Below are 13,305 nucleotides of genomic sequence, written 5' to 3'. Positions count from 1 at the left end.
AAACTATCTTTTTTACAGTACTTATTTATGCTGTAATTTATTTGTTTTTTGGTCTGTGTGCCTCAGGACTGGGAGTGATTTTTGTATTTCTATCTTCTGGCACATGCACCCTCGTAGAGGATGCTTAATAAATATTTGCAGACTAAAACTAAACTTATTAGCAATGCAGAAGTGAAAAGCTATGGCTTAAAAAAAATGGCATGCTCTAAGAAGCCCTGTTTAATCTGTCTTGTTCAGAAAAGACTAGCAAGACAAAGGTAAATCATCAAATTATGTAACGCTGATCTATTAGCAAGATGGGAAACTGTCAGACATCTAGGTTCATTAACTCTTCCAGCAACTTATCTTGAAGTAACCTAAACACTTCATCTAAAGCAGTTATGCTGAAACTTCTTTATTTTTATCTTTTTAGACATGAGGTCTCACCATGATGCCCAAGCTAGACTCGAATTCCTAGGTTCAAGCGATCCTCCTGCCTCAGCCTTCCTGGGCAGCTGGGGCTACAGGAGTGCACCACTGCGACAAGCTTCGTAAACTTTTTGAAAAGTTAACAAACACCTTAAGCACACTACCCATTCCATCAACTACTATTTGCCATGATAAAAACAAAAATCTCAAGACAAATGGAGAGAGTAAAATTGGCATACAGTGAAGAAAGTTTCAAATTAACTTACAAACATACACTAAAAAGAAAGAGATGGTCAAATTAAATGAACGAAGGAAATAATCAGAGACAACCTAAAGGACTGATTTTTAAAGAATTTTTTTGACAAATAGATTTCACACTATGATCAAGTACACATATATAGGTCACATATATATAACTGAAAACAATACTTACCCTTGCTAACATGGTGAACTATGATATATTTAATTTTTTCGTTGAAAAGAGAAACAAATAAAAACCTACTAAAATGATCCACAGTCCCACTATTGGGTTGAGAGTTAAAGTTTGGTCATTGCTATCCTATAGATATTTTGCATACTATTAATAATCCCTAGGCTACACAGGCAGCCATAATCATACAAAAAATCTGTATATGAAGTTTACAATAAAGTATAATATCTATATCACAAAAATAAGAATAGCAAATAGAGCTTGTAAAAGATATGGTAATTTCTGCTATTAATTATGAAGAGTGAAATGGAATCTTTGATATCTAAAAAATGAATGGTATTATGTCTATTAAGACAAATGCTGGCAGGGCTTAGTAGCTTACACTTGTAATCCTAGCACTTTGGGAGGCCAAGGCCAGAGGGATCACTGGAGGTCAGGAGTTCCAGACTAGCCTGGTCAACATGGTGGAAAAAAACCACAAAAATTAGCCAGGGATGGTGGCACATGCCTGTAATCCCAGCTACTCAAGAAGCTGAGGCAAAAGAATTGCTTGAACCCAGGAGGCAGAGGTTGCAGTGAGTGGAGATAGTGGAGATAGCGCCACTGCACTCCAGCCTGAACAACAGAGCGAGACTCTGTCTCCAAATAAAAAAAAAAAAGACAAATGCCTTAGTCCTAGACCTCTAAAAAAATGACTCAAGGCAAAGGGTCTTACCTAAGTACTATCAAAGGAATTAAGATTTTTATTTTAACCAACATACTTTTCAAGTTTTCCTTCAAGTCTAAGAAAGGTTTATTTCAAAAGTTCATCTTAAATTGTAAGATGGTATGGCTTTAAAAATAATTTTCATTGGTATCCACCCCAAACTCAAATTCAAGACAAGTCATTCTCTTTCTAGCACATTATTACTTCTAAGCTTCTACTGTATGGAAATACTATAGCTGCCACTAAGTTCAAGCCACTTAAAAACAACAACAACAACAAAAAACCTTTTAACAGCCAAATATATAATCAAATTCTTAATTGATTTTCTTTACTGAAAACAAATACTGAACCATATTCTCTACAACGTACCATTAAGCAATGAAGTTCTTTCCGTCACTTATATATAAATTTCTTAGTTTAGGTCCACATAATGGATCATAAATATAACTCTTACAGTTTTGCTAAAGTTAGTGGTTCTAAAGGAAAATTTTCATGAAACTATAGATGACAGAAACTTAAATATAAAAGCATTCCAAAACAAAGAATACTTTTATATATCAAATAAAATTGCCATTTACTTTTTACAAGACTGCCACAGACACATGAAGTTCTGTCCAGGTTTTCTCATTGGATCTCCAGGCTGACGGGATCCACTGAATGGAGAAGGCTGAGAACTGTTAGGCTGGCCCTGCACTTGTACAGCTGGTGAAGGTGGCATAGGAGTGTTCTGTGAAAAAGAACAAATGCAGAGTTTGTGACACGACACTGAAAAATTTCATATTTTATAGTATAGTCTTATAAATTTGATTATGTTAAGTTATGCATTTCTACCATAAAATTTACATTTTATAATTTTAAGTTTATGATTACCTTTAAAATCTTTAAAAAGAAAATTATTTTTATAGAAATATTTAGAAAGTTTGATTATTTTATTTAATATAAAACCACAAAGGCAATACCACATTGTTATTACCACTATAAAATATATATTATTTAAAATTAAGATTTTTAGGATGAAACAATACAACTGTAGATTTAAATGAGAAATAAATATACTATAAATGTATTCACTGGATTTACTTATGTGAATTCTTCACAAGAACAGATCAACTGCAAGTTACTACTTTTTTGTATGTTTACTTTTAGATTTTCTAAAGAATATAATGTGAAACAATATGGTAAAAAGCAATGAAAATTTTAGATAGCAAAAATGATGTAACCATATGTATAAAATATGATATTAACTTATTTGCAGTAAGCTGCTTAACAATTTTAGATTTTGAAGTTGCTCAATTATGTATTTTTTGTTATTTTTAGAGACAGGGTCGGTCTTGTTCTGTTGCCTAGGCAGGTTACAGAGGCATAATCATAGCTCACCATAATCTCAAATTACTGGCCTCAAGCCATCCTCCCCCTTTGGCCTCCCAAAGTGCTGGCATTGCAGGTATGAGCTGCCACATCCAGCCCCCCAGTCTAATTATATCTTTTGTTATTTATATAAGAATTCTAGGCTGGGCACGGTGGTTCATGCCTGTAATCCTAGCACTCTGGGAGGCCCAGGGCGGTGGATCACCTGAGGTCAGGAGTTCGAGACCAACCTGGCCAACATGGAGAAACCCCGTCTCTACTAAAAACAAAAATTAGCCAGGCATGGTGGCAGGCACCTGTAATCCCAGCTACTTGGGAGGCTAAGGCAGGAGAATCACTTGAACCCGGGAGGCAGAGGTTGCAGTAAGCTGAGATCGCTCCACTTTACCCCAGCCTGGGCAAAAGAGGGAGACTCTGTCTCAAAAGAAAAAATAATAATAATAATTCTAATTGTAGGCATAAAGTCTTTTAAACATATCCTATAATTTTTTTCTTTTAGATCCCATCCCTTTCTCTTGGAAAAAACACTAATAATTAAAATGTACCTTAAATCAAATTTAGGCAATGTATTTTCTTGAAGTACCACAAAGGCAAAAATTAATGTTAAATTTCTTATAGAAATGGTAGTACATTATTTTTGAAGAACTGCTTAAAGGCAGTAAATTAAAACTCTGGGAAAACATTGAATATACCTGTTCATTTATAAGGTAACACAGTCGTGCATCACTTAATGACAGGAATATGTTTGAGAAATGGGTCGTTAGGTGACCCATTTCATTGTTCTGTGAATGCCATACAGTGTACTTCCACAAACCTAGATGATATAACCTACTACATACCTAGGCTATACGGAATACCCTATTGCTCCTAGGCTAAAAATCTGTATAGCATGTTACTATACCAAATACTATAGGCAACTGTAACACAATGGTTAAGTATTTGTGTATCAAAACATAGAAAAGGTACAGTGAAAACGATATTATAATCTTATGAGATTTTAATATCTCATTATTGTATTATGTGGTCCATCCTTGACAGAAATGTCCTTAAGTAGCACATGACTGTACTGGGAATAGGTGGGAAAGCGGTAAGCTAAAATTGCTGAGAACCTAGATTAAAAGCCACAGTAATTTTCTTTAGAAAAAAAACAGATAAGTCACAAACATACAAGGCTACTGTGACATACAAATGAAAGAAGAAAGAGAATAACATGTTGAAAGACAAAGTTGTCAGAAATGGGAAGTCATAAGAACTTTTGAGTTCTAAATTCTGAGGGAAAAATCTACTTCGAGACTGACATTTCTATAATAGGTTCCCACTCTTAAGATTTTACAATAAGAAAACATACACATGCACCAAAAACATTTTAGGGCCGTACAGACATCACAAATAGGATGAGGATTTTCCAGCTTGACAGACCAGGACTCACACTTTCAATCTGATTTTTAACTAGCCACGTGATCTTGGGCTACTGACTTAACCTCTCTGATACTCAGTTTTCTCATCTGTAAAGTGTAAGTAATAAAAACTAACTTATGAGATGATGGGAAGACTAGAGAAACTATAAATGAGAAGCCTAGCTCGAGAGTCTCAATAAATCGCAATAATAGGAAACCATATTTCGGAGGAAAGATGATCAGTTTAGTTTGGGAATAATGACAGATGAACCAACTAAAAATGTCTATCAATAGAAATTAATGTTGGAAAAATAAATCTGAAAACCATTCACCTGCAAATTCTAAAAGCCACAGAACTCTGATGGTGAGAAAGTGGCATGGGAGGAGGGGTTAAAGAGCAAGGAAAGTATAAGAGGAAAGTTTCTTTCTTTTTTTTTTTTTTTTTTTTTTTTAGATAGGGTTTTGCTCTGTCACCCAGGCTGGAGTGCAATGGCGTGATTACAGTTCACTGCAGCCTTGAACTCTTGGGCTCATGCAATCTTCCCACCTCAGCCTCCTGAGTAGCTGTATCTTCTATGGTTGAGATAAACAGGATGGTGAACAAACCAGACACCATGACACCTAAAATCATACTGAAGAAACTGGGAAAGAGTATTCTAAAAGAAGAGGTGAGAAGGAAAGACACTGTCAAAACCTTGTAAGGAACAAGAATTGTATTTACTCTGAATGTGATATAAAAGAGATACCTCTAGCTAGGCCAGGCACGGTGGCTCATGCCTATAATCCCAGCACTTTGGGAGGCCAAGGCAGAAGGATCACTTGAGCCTAGGAGTTTTGAGACCAGCCTGGGCAACATGGCAAAACTTTGTCTCTACAGAAAATACAAAAATCAGACAGGTGTGGTAGTGTGCACCGGTAGTGCCAGCCACTCGGGAGGCTGAAGAAGGAGGATTGCTTAAGCACAAGAGGCAGAGGTTGCAGTGAGCCAAAAGTGTGCCACTGCACTCCAGCCTAGGCAACAGAGCGAGGCTCTGTATTTAAAAAAAAGAGAGAGAGAGAGATGCATTTAGCTAAATGTATAAGTCTTCAGAGAAGAGAATTAAGACAGTAATAGAAATCACTGGAAAAGAGATTTTTGTGAATGTGGACAATTCACTTCAACTCTTAAAGGTAGGAGTTTTGGCCAAGATAATATCAGAGACCCTTTCAGCTCTAACATTTCCTCATTTTCTTAAATTACCAAGTTTTTTCCTCCTATTAAGTATAAATTTAGATCATCAATACATGCCAACACTGCTTTATAAGAACACATTAAAATACAAACAAAAAAGTTACGTAATACTTTTCTTAGTTTTTATAATGTGCTACTGGTCTACAAATCTGAGTGGCAGTACTCTTAGAAAACAGAAATGATATTCTTGTGGCTCTTGCTAAACTGTTCTTTTATGGTTACAACTAAATGCTGCCCACCCTGAGGCTACCAATCTATTTTCTGATGGGTTGAGTAACTTTCTCAAGCTCTTTATCAGTAAGATACCAATATTCCATGTTACACAGTACCATTATTAGCAATGATTTACACTCTGAATTGAGGCAAGGCACATGTTAAATATCTTAAATATGTACATCCTTAAACTATTTTTATGTATAAGAATTTGGCATGTTATCAGATTACGGGATTAACAGATAATTAACAGATTATGTTCAACATGTATTTTGTATGATCCTGAAAAAAAAAAACCAAGTCTTATGTTAAGCTTTTGTATCTAAGTTTCTTTCATTTTGTAAATTCTTTTTTATTTTTAATATGCTATTTAGCAAATATGTTTCCAACAGATACGAATTCATGAACACTGGAACAGGGCAGGGCTTCTGGAAATAGTATTCTATAAATTGGGCTTCAACTTGCAAGTATTACATTTGAAATAAGCAGTTACCAATAAAGGAATGTGCCTTAAAGTAGGTACAGTTTATTTTATATTTATATAAACTGCCCAGCTAAATACTAAATATAAAAATCAATGGGTATATCATTTACTTTCACATAGATTCTTTTTACTTGTTGCATTTTTTTCTGTAATAAAATTAATATAGCTGATTAATGGAGGTTGGAACAAAACTGAGAAGAAAAAAATGAATTATAATGGCATTAGAAAGGATTACTTGTTGCTCCTTCTTCGCAGGGAGACTTCCCTGTGCTCTTTCCAGCCCTGGGCATTCTGCAAGTCTGGAAATCCCTTATCAGGGTGCAAGTACTTCCTTAACATCCCTAGATCCCTTGAAATTGTAAAATAACTAGGTTTCTCCAAAAAAAAATCACAATTAAAATCCTCTATTTTGTCTACTCCTTTAAGCTACTAATTCAAATAGTGAATAAAATGGTATTAAACCAAGGTCTAACATGCAACTTTAAAGAGTATATAAAGAAATTTAGCCAGGCATGGTGGCTTACACCTGTAATCCCAGCACTTTGGGAGGCCGAGGTGGGCAGATCACGAGGTCAGGAGTTTGAGACCAGCCTGACCAACATGGTGAAACCCAGTTTCTACTGAAAACACAAAATTCAGCCGGGCATGGTGGCCTGTAATTCCAGTTACTCAGGAGGCCGAGGCAGGAGAATCGCTTGAACCCGGGAGGTAGAGGTTGCAGTGAGCTGAGATCATGCCACCGCACTCCAGCCTAGGCAACAGAGCGAAACTCCGTTTCAAAAAAAAAGAAAAAAGAAAGAAAAAGAGTACATAAAGAAATTTAAGCCAGGTCTGTTGGCTCACACTCATAATCTCAGCACTTTAGGAGGCCAAGGCGGGGGAATCACTCAAGTCTACTAGGAGTTTAAGACCAGCTTGGGCAACATAGGGAGATCCCAACTCTACAAAAATAAAACATAAAACAAATTAGCTGGGCATGGCAGTATGTGCCTGTGCTCCCAGCTACAGTCTTGGGAGGCTGAGGTGGAAGGATTACTTGAGCCAAGGAGGTCGAGGCTGCAGTGAGCTGAGATTGCACCACTGCACTCTAGCCTGGTCAACAGAGTAAGCCCCTGTCTTCCCCACCCAAAAAAGAAAGAAATTAAAAGGATGGGGGCAATAATGGTTATGGCTTTCTGTCTATTAGCATGCTTTTCAGAAGGTCCAACAGCCTTCTCTTCAAAAGAAACTTATAATGCCATCTTGAACAGTTAATTTTTTTGTCTATTAAAAATATTTAGCCCCAATAGGTACTTCATCTTCTATATAAAGATAAAGCATACCTTTCCCATTACTAACTGCCCATATATGTAGCAGGCACTGGGCTAAGTGCTATATATAAGAATGCTGTTTTTGTTATTCTCATTCTCATAGATATCATGTACGCTACATCTCTTTTTCCTTGCAAAGTTTTTAATTTCTACAAGACAATCAAATATCAGTTTTAGAAATAAAGAATGTACCTATTTTAAATAAACTACATCCTTTGTGAAAATGTAAGAAAGTTTAACACAGATTTTTCAGATTAGGAACAAAATGTATTGATTTTTTGGCCTGAATTAACTACATATATGTCCAATGTGCTAAGTAAAGCATTTTAGCATTAATGTCCTAAAATTATCATTTAGTAGAACATCTTATAACACCACAGCTCAAATAACCAATGAGTTTTAGCAATAATGTCCTAAAATGATCACTTAATAGAACTAACATCCTCTAACACAACAGCTCAAATAATCAATATGTTAGATTAAAAAAAGGCTTTTTAGAGCTTTATAGAGAAATCTTCCAGAATAGTGGAGAGAAGAAAGGTTAATGGGTTAAGAGCATGAGTTTTGGTTTCAGACAAACCCAGGTTCTGTCCTGGTACCACTTCATATTAGTTGGTAACCTTGGGCAAGTTATTAGCCATCTTGAGTCCTCATCTTTATAATAATTTTTACCTAATAAGGTTGTGTGAGGATTAAATGAGAAACTGCTTTAGTATAAAGTCCCTATGACATGTCCTCTTCTTAGCTAGTATTATTGTTCATTCTTTGTAATTGTGATATTACTGACTACAACCACATTGGAAGATTAAGGGTAGAAAAAAATGAGTGTTGATGAAACAATTCCACAGTGATGGAGATGGAGTTTTTCTCTAATTTGGCTTGGTCTGTTATAACTATTTAGGATTGTAAAGGTCTCTAAGAGGAAAAACAGGCACATAATCAAGGTGAGGTGGGAAATTATTAAAGAGAAAAAAACCTAACTATGGAATATCTACTATATACTCCACATTGCACTAATTAAAAAATTGTGTTTAAGTGAAAAGCTCAACATGTGGAAGCCTCAATTAAAAATGATACAGTATTTTCCATCAATAACTCAGGATTAATTATTGCCATGTATATAACATCCCTCAAAGCAGAAGTCTCCAACCTTTTTGGCACCAGGGACCGGTTTCATGGAGGACAATTTTTCCACAGACCAGGGAGTGAGGAGATGGTTTTGGGGTGATACAAGCGCATTACATTTATTAAGCACTTTATTTCTATTATTACACTATAATATATAATGAAATAATTATACAACTTGCCATAATGTAGAATCATTGGGGGCCCTGAGCTTGTTTTCCTGCAACTTGACAGTCCCATCTGGGGGATGGGAGACAGTGACCGATCATCCCGCATTAGATTCTCCTAAGGAGCGTGCAACCTAGATCCTTCGCGTGCACAGTTCACAATAGGGCTTGTGGTCCTACGAGAATCTAATGCTGCCACTGATCTGACAGGAGACAGAGCTCAGGATATAATGCGAGTGATGGGGAGCGGCTGTAAGTAAATACAGATGAAGCTTCACTCGCTCCCCTGCCGCTCACCTCCGGCTGTGTGGCCCAGTTCCTAATGGGCCACGGACTGGTACCTCTCAGTTATTCTACTAATAGGTAGAATAACTGTTCTGAAGCAAGGGGCTCTTCCTTTTGTTCTTGTACTTTCCATTTGGCTATTGCCCACACCTAGATTTGGCACTAATGCCAACGATAGCCATGTATCTGCTGTCATCACCGTAACCATACAGAAGAAGCCCAAGCCAGAACTGTGTCAGCAGAGTTGGCAGTAGTCATAGAAGGTTCTGGCTATGTAGGAATTAGGAAGAACAGAGTGAAAGAGAAGTGATCCAAGAAACAGGTGGTGACGACTGTTAAGAGAATCCATGATTTCAGTGGAAAGAGCATATAAGATTGTCCTTAAAATCTTCATAGCCTGATTGGACCCTCAATTTAGTAGTGCTGATTTTAGAAAATACTTGTATTTACTAAGACATGCAGAGATGGAATCTTAGGCATTAAAAAGGGAATAGCAGGAATAGGACAGTAAAGCAAAGGAGTAAGAAACAGAAAAGAATATCAGAATATCTGAAACAAATTGAAATTACAATAAATAATACTTTTTAACACTAAAGGAGACTAATGCAATACATAAATACAAAAAGAATATGATTGATAAAGTTATTACAAGATTCATCCTTATTATAAAAGTACTGTTAAAGGGGCAACAAAAACACACTCAGGTCAAAATCAAATACAGAAATCCCCATTTAGAGTACTCTTAGGACCCCCATTCGCCCCAACCCTTGTGCAGTAAACTCAAAAAGGAGATTAAGATACATTTTTTAAATTCTCCAAAAGATGTTAGATTAGCAACTGCTTCTCTACCTTGGGCCTACAAAATTATTAATTTGGATCTATAACAAAATTGAAAGATTCTTTAAACCATGTGCTAAAATTGAAAACTAATATTACAAAACCAGAGAAAAAGAACAGGACAGGTTGGATACAAGTGAGCTGATACAGTAACTTTTCAAGATGAGACATGGAAAACAGTGCATTTCCCTCTAAAATCATATTTACAGATCAGAAATTTTATAAGAGAAATGTGATTATGGAGTAACTTACCTGCGGGACCACATTCTGTACATATGTTGGTGGATGCTGTTGCTTTTGCTGAACAGCACTTTCTATTGCTACTTTAGCTACAGTGCTTGGATCTGCTCCTGCTGGCACAGCAACCATTGTTGCGCTGCAGCCAGCATTGTTGGGGTCACTGATTGTAACAATTCTAACTCCTACTTTATTTGGAATTCCTGTGACTGTTTCCCTATCGTTATCCTCTGCTGGCCTCTTTACAGTTTTGCATTCTGCTGTGCCATTTGTAGACCGAACGTCAGATGACAGGGCAGGAGAATGGGACACTTTTGATCCTGAGTCGGGAACTGTTATGATTTGATGTCCCTGTATAACAGAGGTTGTAGAATGTGGTGAGACAACTACACTTGGGCGTTGCTGAGGCACATCTGAATTCAAACTTGAAGCTAGAGGTCCATTAAGCAAATCAGTACCACTAAATTGCTGTGTTGCCGCATTTGAAGCCTCCTGTATACTGCTCACAGATGATGAACCACCCAAAGTTAATACAGGTCCATTAGGAATTCTTTCTAGTTGATCACCTTTGGCAGTATCTTGCTGAGTGATATCTAAAGTCCCTTGTGGTTCCATTGGAGATATCTCACCATTTCCTACATGATTGGAAGTTTTATGATTTGGAATGTTTTTGCTTAAATGAGAACCATCTCCTTTATCAAAATCACAGATTCCATTAACTAGCGGTTTTTTCAAATCACTTTTGATATCTTGCATGTCTATTTGTTCTGAGTTCTGTTTCCCAGATGCTCCATTCTCACCTAATTCCAATGATGGCCCATTACTGATTAGTGAGCACTGATTAGTCTCACTTTGAATTTTCCCTGAGTTTGAAGGAGGTAGACTTGAGTCACTGTACTTTCTCCCATTTAAAAGACTTCCCACATGCATTTCATTTTCCTTTGTATCCCCATTGCTGGTGTTTGTGGCTCCTCGTCGGCAGGACGGGTTCTCCATGACTTCAATTTTACGTTCATGAACATGTAAACCTGTTGCTTCCTTTGCTTCCTCCTCCTTTTGGCAAATTATTTTATCACCTTTGAATGGGGGAGTAGCAGTAGTACATGATGATTGTCCAGCAGGAGATGCTTGAGTGGCTGGAAGCGTTTGTACTGGAAGTCCAACTCCTGTCTGCGTTCCGCTCATGGTAATTCCTGCTGGAGCAATGAGCTGAGTTGCATTTCCCTGACTCACAGTTGCAGTTGCAAAACTTGTATTTGGCACAACTGTTATGGTTACCTGATTGCCAGAAGTCCCTTGGAAAATGGTTGCTGGGCTATTTGAGATCAGTGGGCCTGGCAATATTTGTAAGTTCGAAATGGGCACAGTTTGTACTCCCCCTGTGGGTGGCATTGCACTTGGGACCAACTGAACATTTTGTTGCCCAACCAATAGCTGCTGAGCTGGAGTTTGCCCCTGCACTCCAAAACCTGCGGCTTGGTTACTGGCCACCTGATAGACCACCTGAGGGCTAGGAGCTCTTGCATTATTAGGGGGAGGAATCTGTGGAGCTGGGAGAATAAGCTTACCACCTGGTGTTGAAGGACCACGTTTTGGAAGCAGAAGCTGTTTAATCAGACTCGACTCACCAGAGGCAGGCTGACCAACTCCTGCATTCGACTGCTGAGGTTGAACTTGCATCTGTACTTGTTGGGGCTGCTGAACTTGTACTTGTACCTGCTGTGATGGGGGTGCTGGTGAATGTTGCTGCTGTTGCTGCCTTTTCACAGATAACATTTGACTGACAGTAGGAGGTGGTCCCTGTGATTGAGGGGTAGAAGACGATGACATGGCAGTAGGGACTTGGTTATTAGTAGCTGGGACAGGTGATGGTGAAGAAGATGGAGTTATGTTAGGTTGCCCAGTTAGCTGAACTGTCTGGCCAGCTGGAAGAGCTGCTGGATTAGCAAGAACAATTTGGTGAATGGCTGGTGCATAAGTTTGACCTTGTTGAGCTGGCTGGCTTACAATCACTACACTTTGTTGGGTTGGCTGCTGTGGTTGTTGAATAGGCTGCTGTACCACTGTAGATGAAACGTGCTGAGAAGGGAGAGGTTTTGGTGCAATGTTCTGAAACCCTACCCTTGAGGCTTGTGGACTTGGGACACCAGCAATAGTAACCATTTGTCCTGTAGCTACCTGAAAATTCTGTACTGAAGTTGCTGAGACAATATTGGATGCAGAAGTTGTTACATACTGTGGGGGTGCTATGATAACAGTATCTTGTGACTGGCTGCCAGCTGATGTCTGTTGAGATGAAGTTTGCACAGGTTGGGGTGATGTGGTGATTAACTGTTGACCCTGTGAAACTGTAGAAGTACATGCTGGTATGTTCTGTACTCTGCCAAATAGATGACTCTGTGGGACAGCTTGTTGAATTACTGTAACAGGAGTGCCTGAAGGGATCTGCCCTGGTACCACGGTGTGTAATGGAGACTGTTGTGGAATTACAGATGGGTGGTGAAGTAATGTCTGAGAATTCACAACTGTAACAGGTTGTGGCCCTGTACTATGATTCTGAACAACAGAACTCTGTGGAGGTCCTCCTCCAACAGCAATACTAACAGGAACTCCTGTCTGGGGTATGGAATTCTGGATAACTGTAGCCTTAACAACCTCACAAGGAATTGGAGCTTTATTTTGAATGACAGTCACTGGAGCATTTTGTTGCTGGTGGGTATGAACTGAAGGATTTTGTGGAATTCTTGAAACAGTCTGTGCCACAGTATGAACACCTTGTACAGGAAAAGACATTTGTGTTGCAGTCAAATTTGAAGATTGGTTGGTAACAGGAGTCCTCTGAAAATGGTTTCCTATGGTTTGTGATCCGTGAGGGATTCCTGAAAATATGAAGAAAACGTTAAAATTCCAAATGAAATGACTGAAAATCCCAAGTAGGAATTATTTTACTTAAGAGAAAATAGTTTTAAGAAATTAACATCTAACAATTTTGAATCATACGAATATGGTAATAGACCAAGTAAGAAAATGCTACTGGAGAAACAAAAGTTGTACATTTAAAATGCATAGAATATACATTTTTCATTCAGTTTCATTATTAAATCAGT

At 37.8% G+C, this 13,305-nt stretch overlaps 1 protein-coding gene across 2 annotated transcripts in view; it reads right to left on the bottom strand.

The window, feature by feature from the left end:
• ARID2 (AT-rich interaction domain 2) overlaps positions 1 to 13,305 on the bottom strand; it is a 182,947-nt gene that overhangs the window by 44,732 nt on the left and 124,910 nt on the right. For both annotated transcript variants that reach the window (XM_032173775.2, XM_058426120.1), the window contains exons 15-16: positions 10,214 to 13,077; positions 2,123 to 2,271 (exon numbers count right to left, since the gene is read on the bottom strand). In XM_032173775.2, coding sequence (XP_032029666.1) covers positions 2,123 to 2,271; positions 10,214 to 13,077 — 3,013 coding nt within the window. The remainder of the gene's footprint in view (positions 1 to 2,122; positions 2,272 to 10,213; positions 13,078 to 13,305) is intronic.

The sequence above is a fragment of the Hylobates moloch genome, unplaced genomic scaffold (genome assembly GCF_009828535.3).
Source record: "Hylobates moloch isolate HMO894 unplaced genomic scaffold, HMol_V3 SCAFFOLD_13, whole genome shotgun sequence".
Taxonomy (NCBI): Eukaryota; Metazoa; Chordata; class Mammalia; order Primates; family Hylobatidae; genus Hylobates; species Hylobates moloch.
Note: the sequence above shows the minus strand (reverse complement) of the source record. Positions and strands in the feature narration are given on the sequence as shown.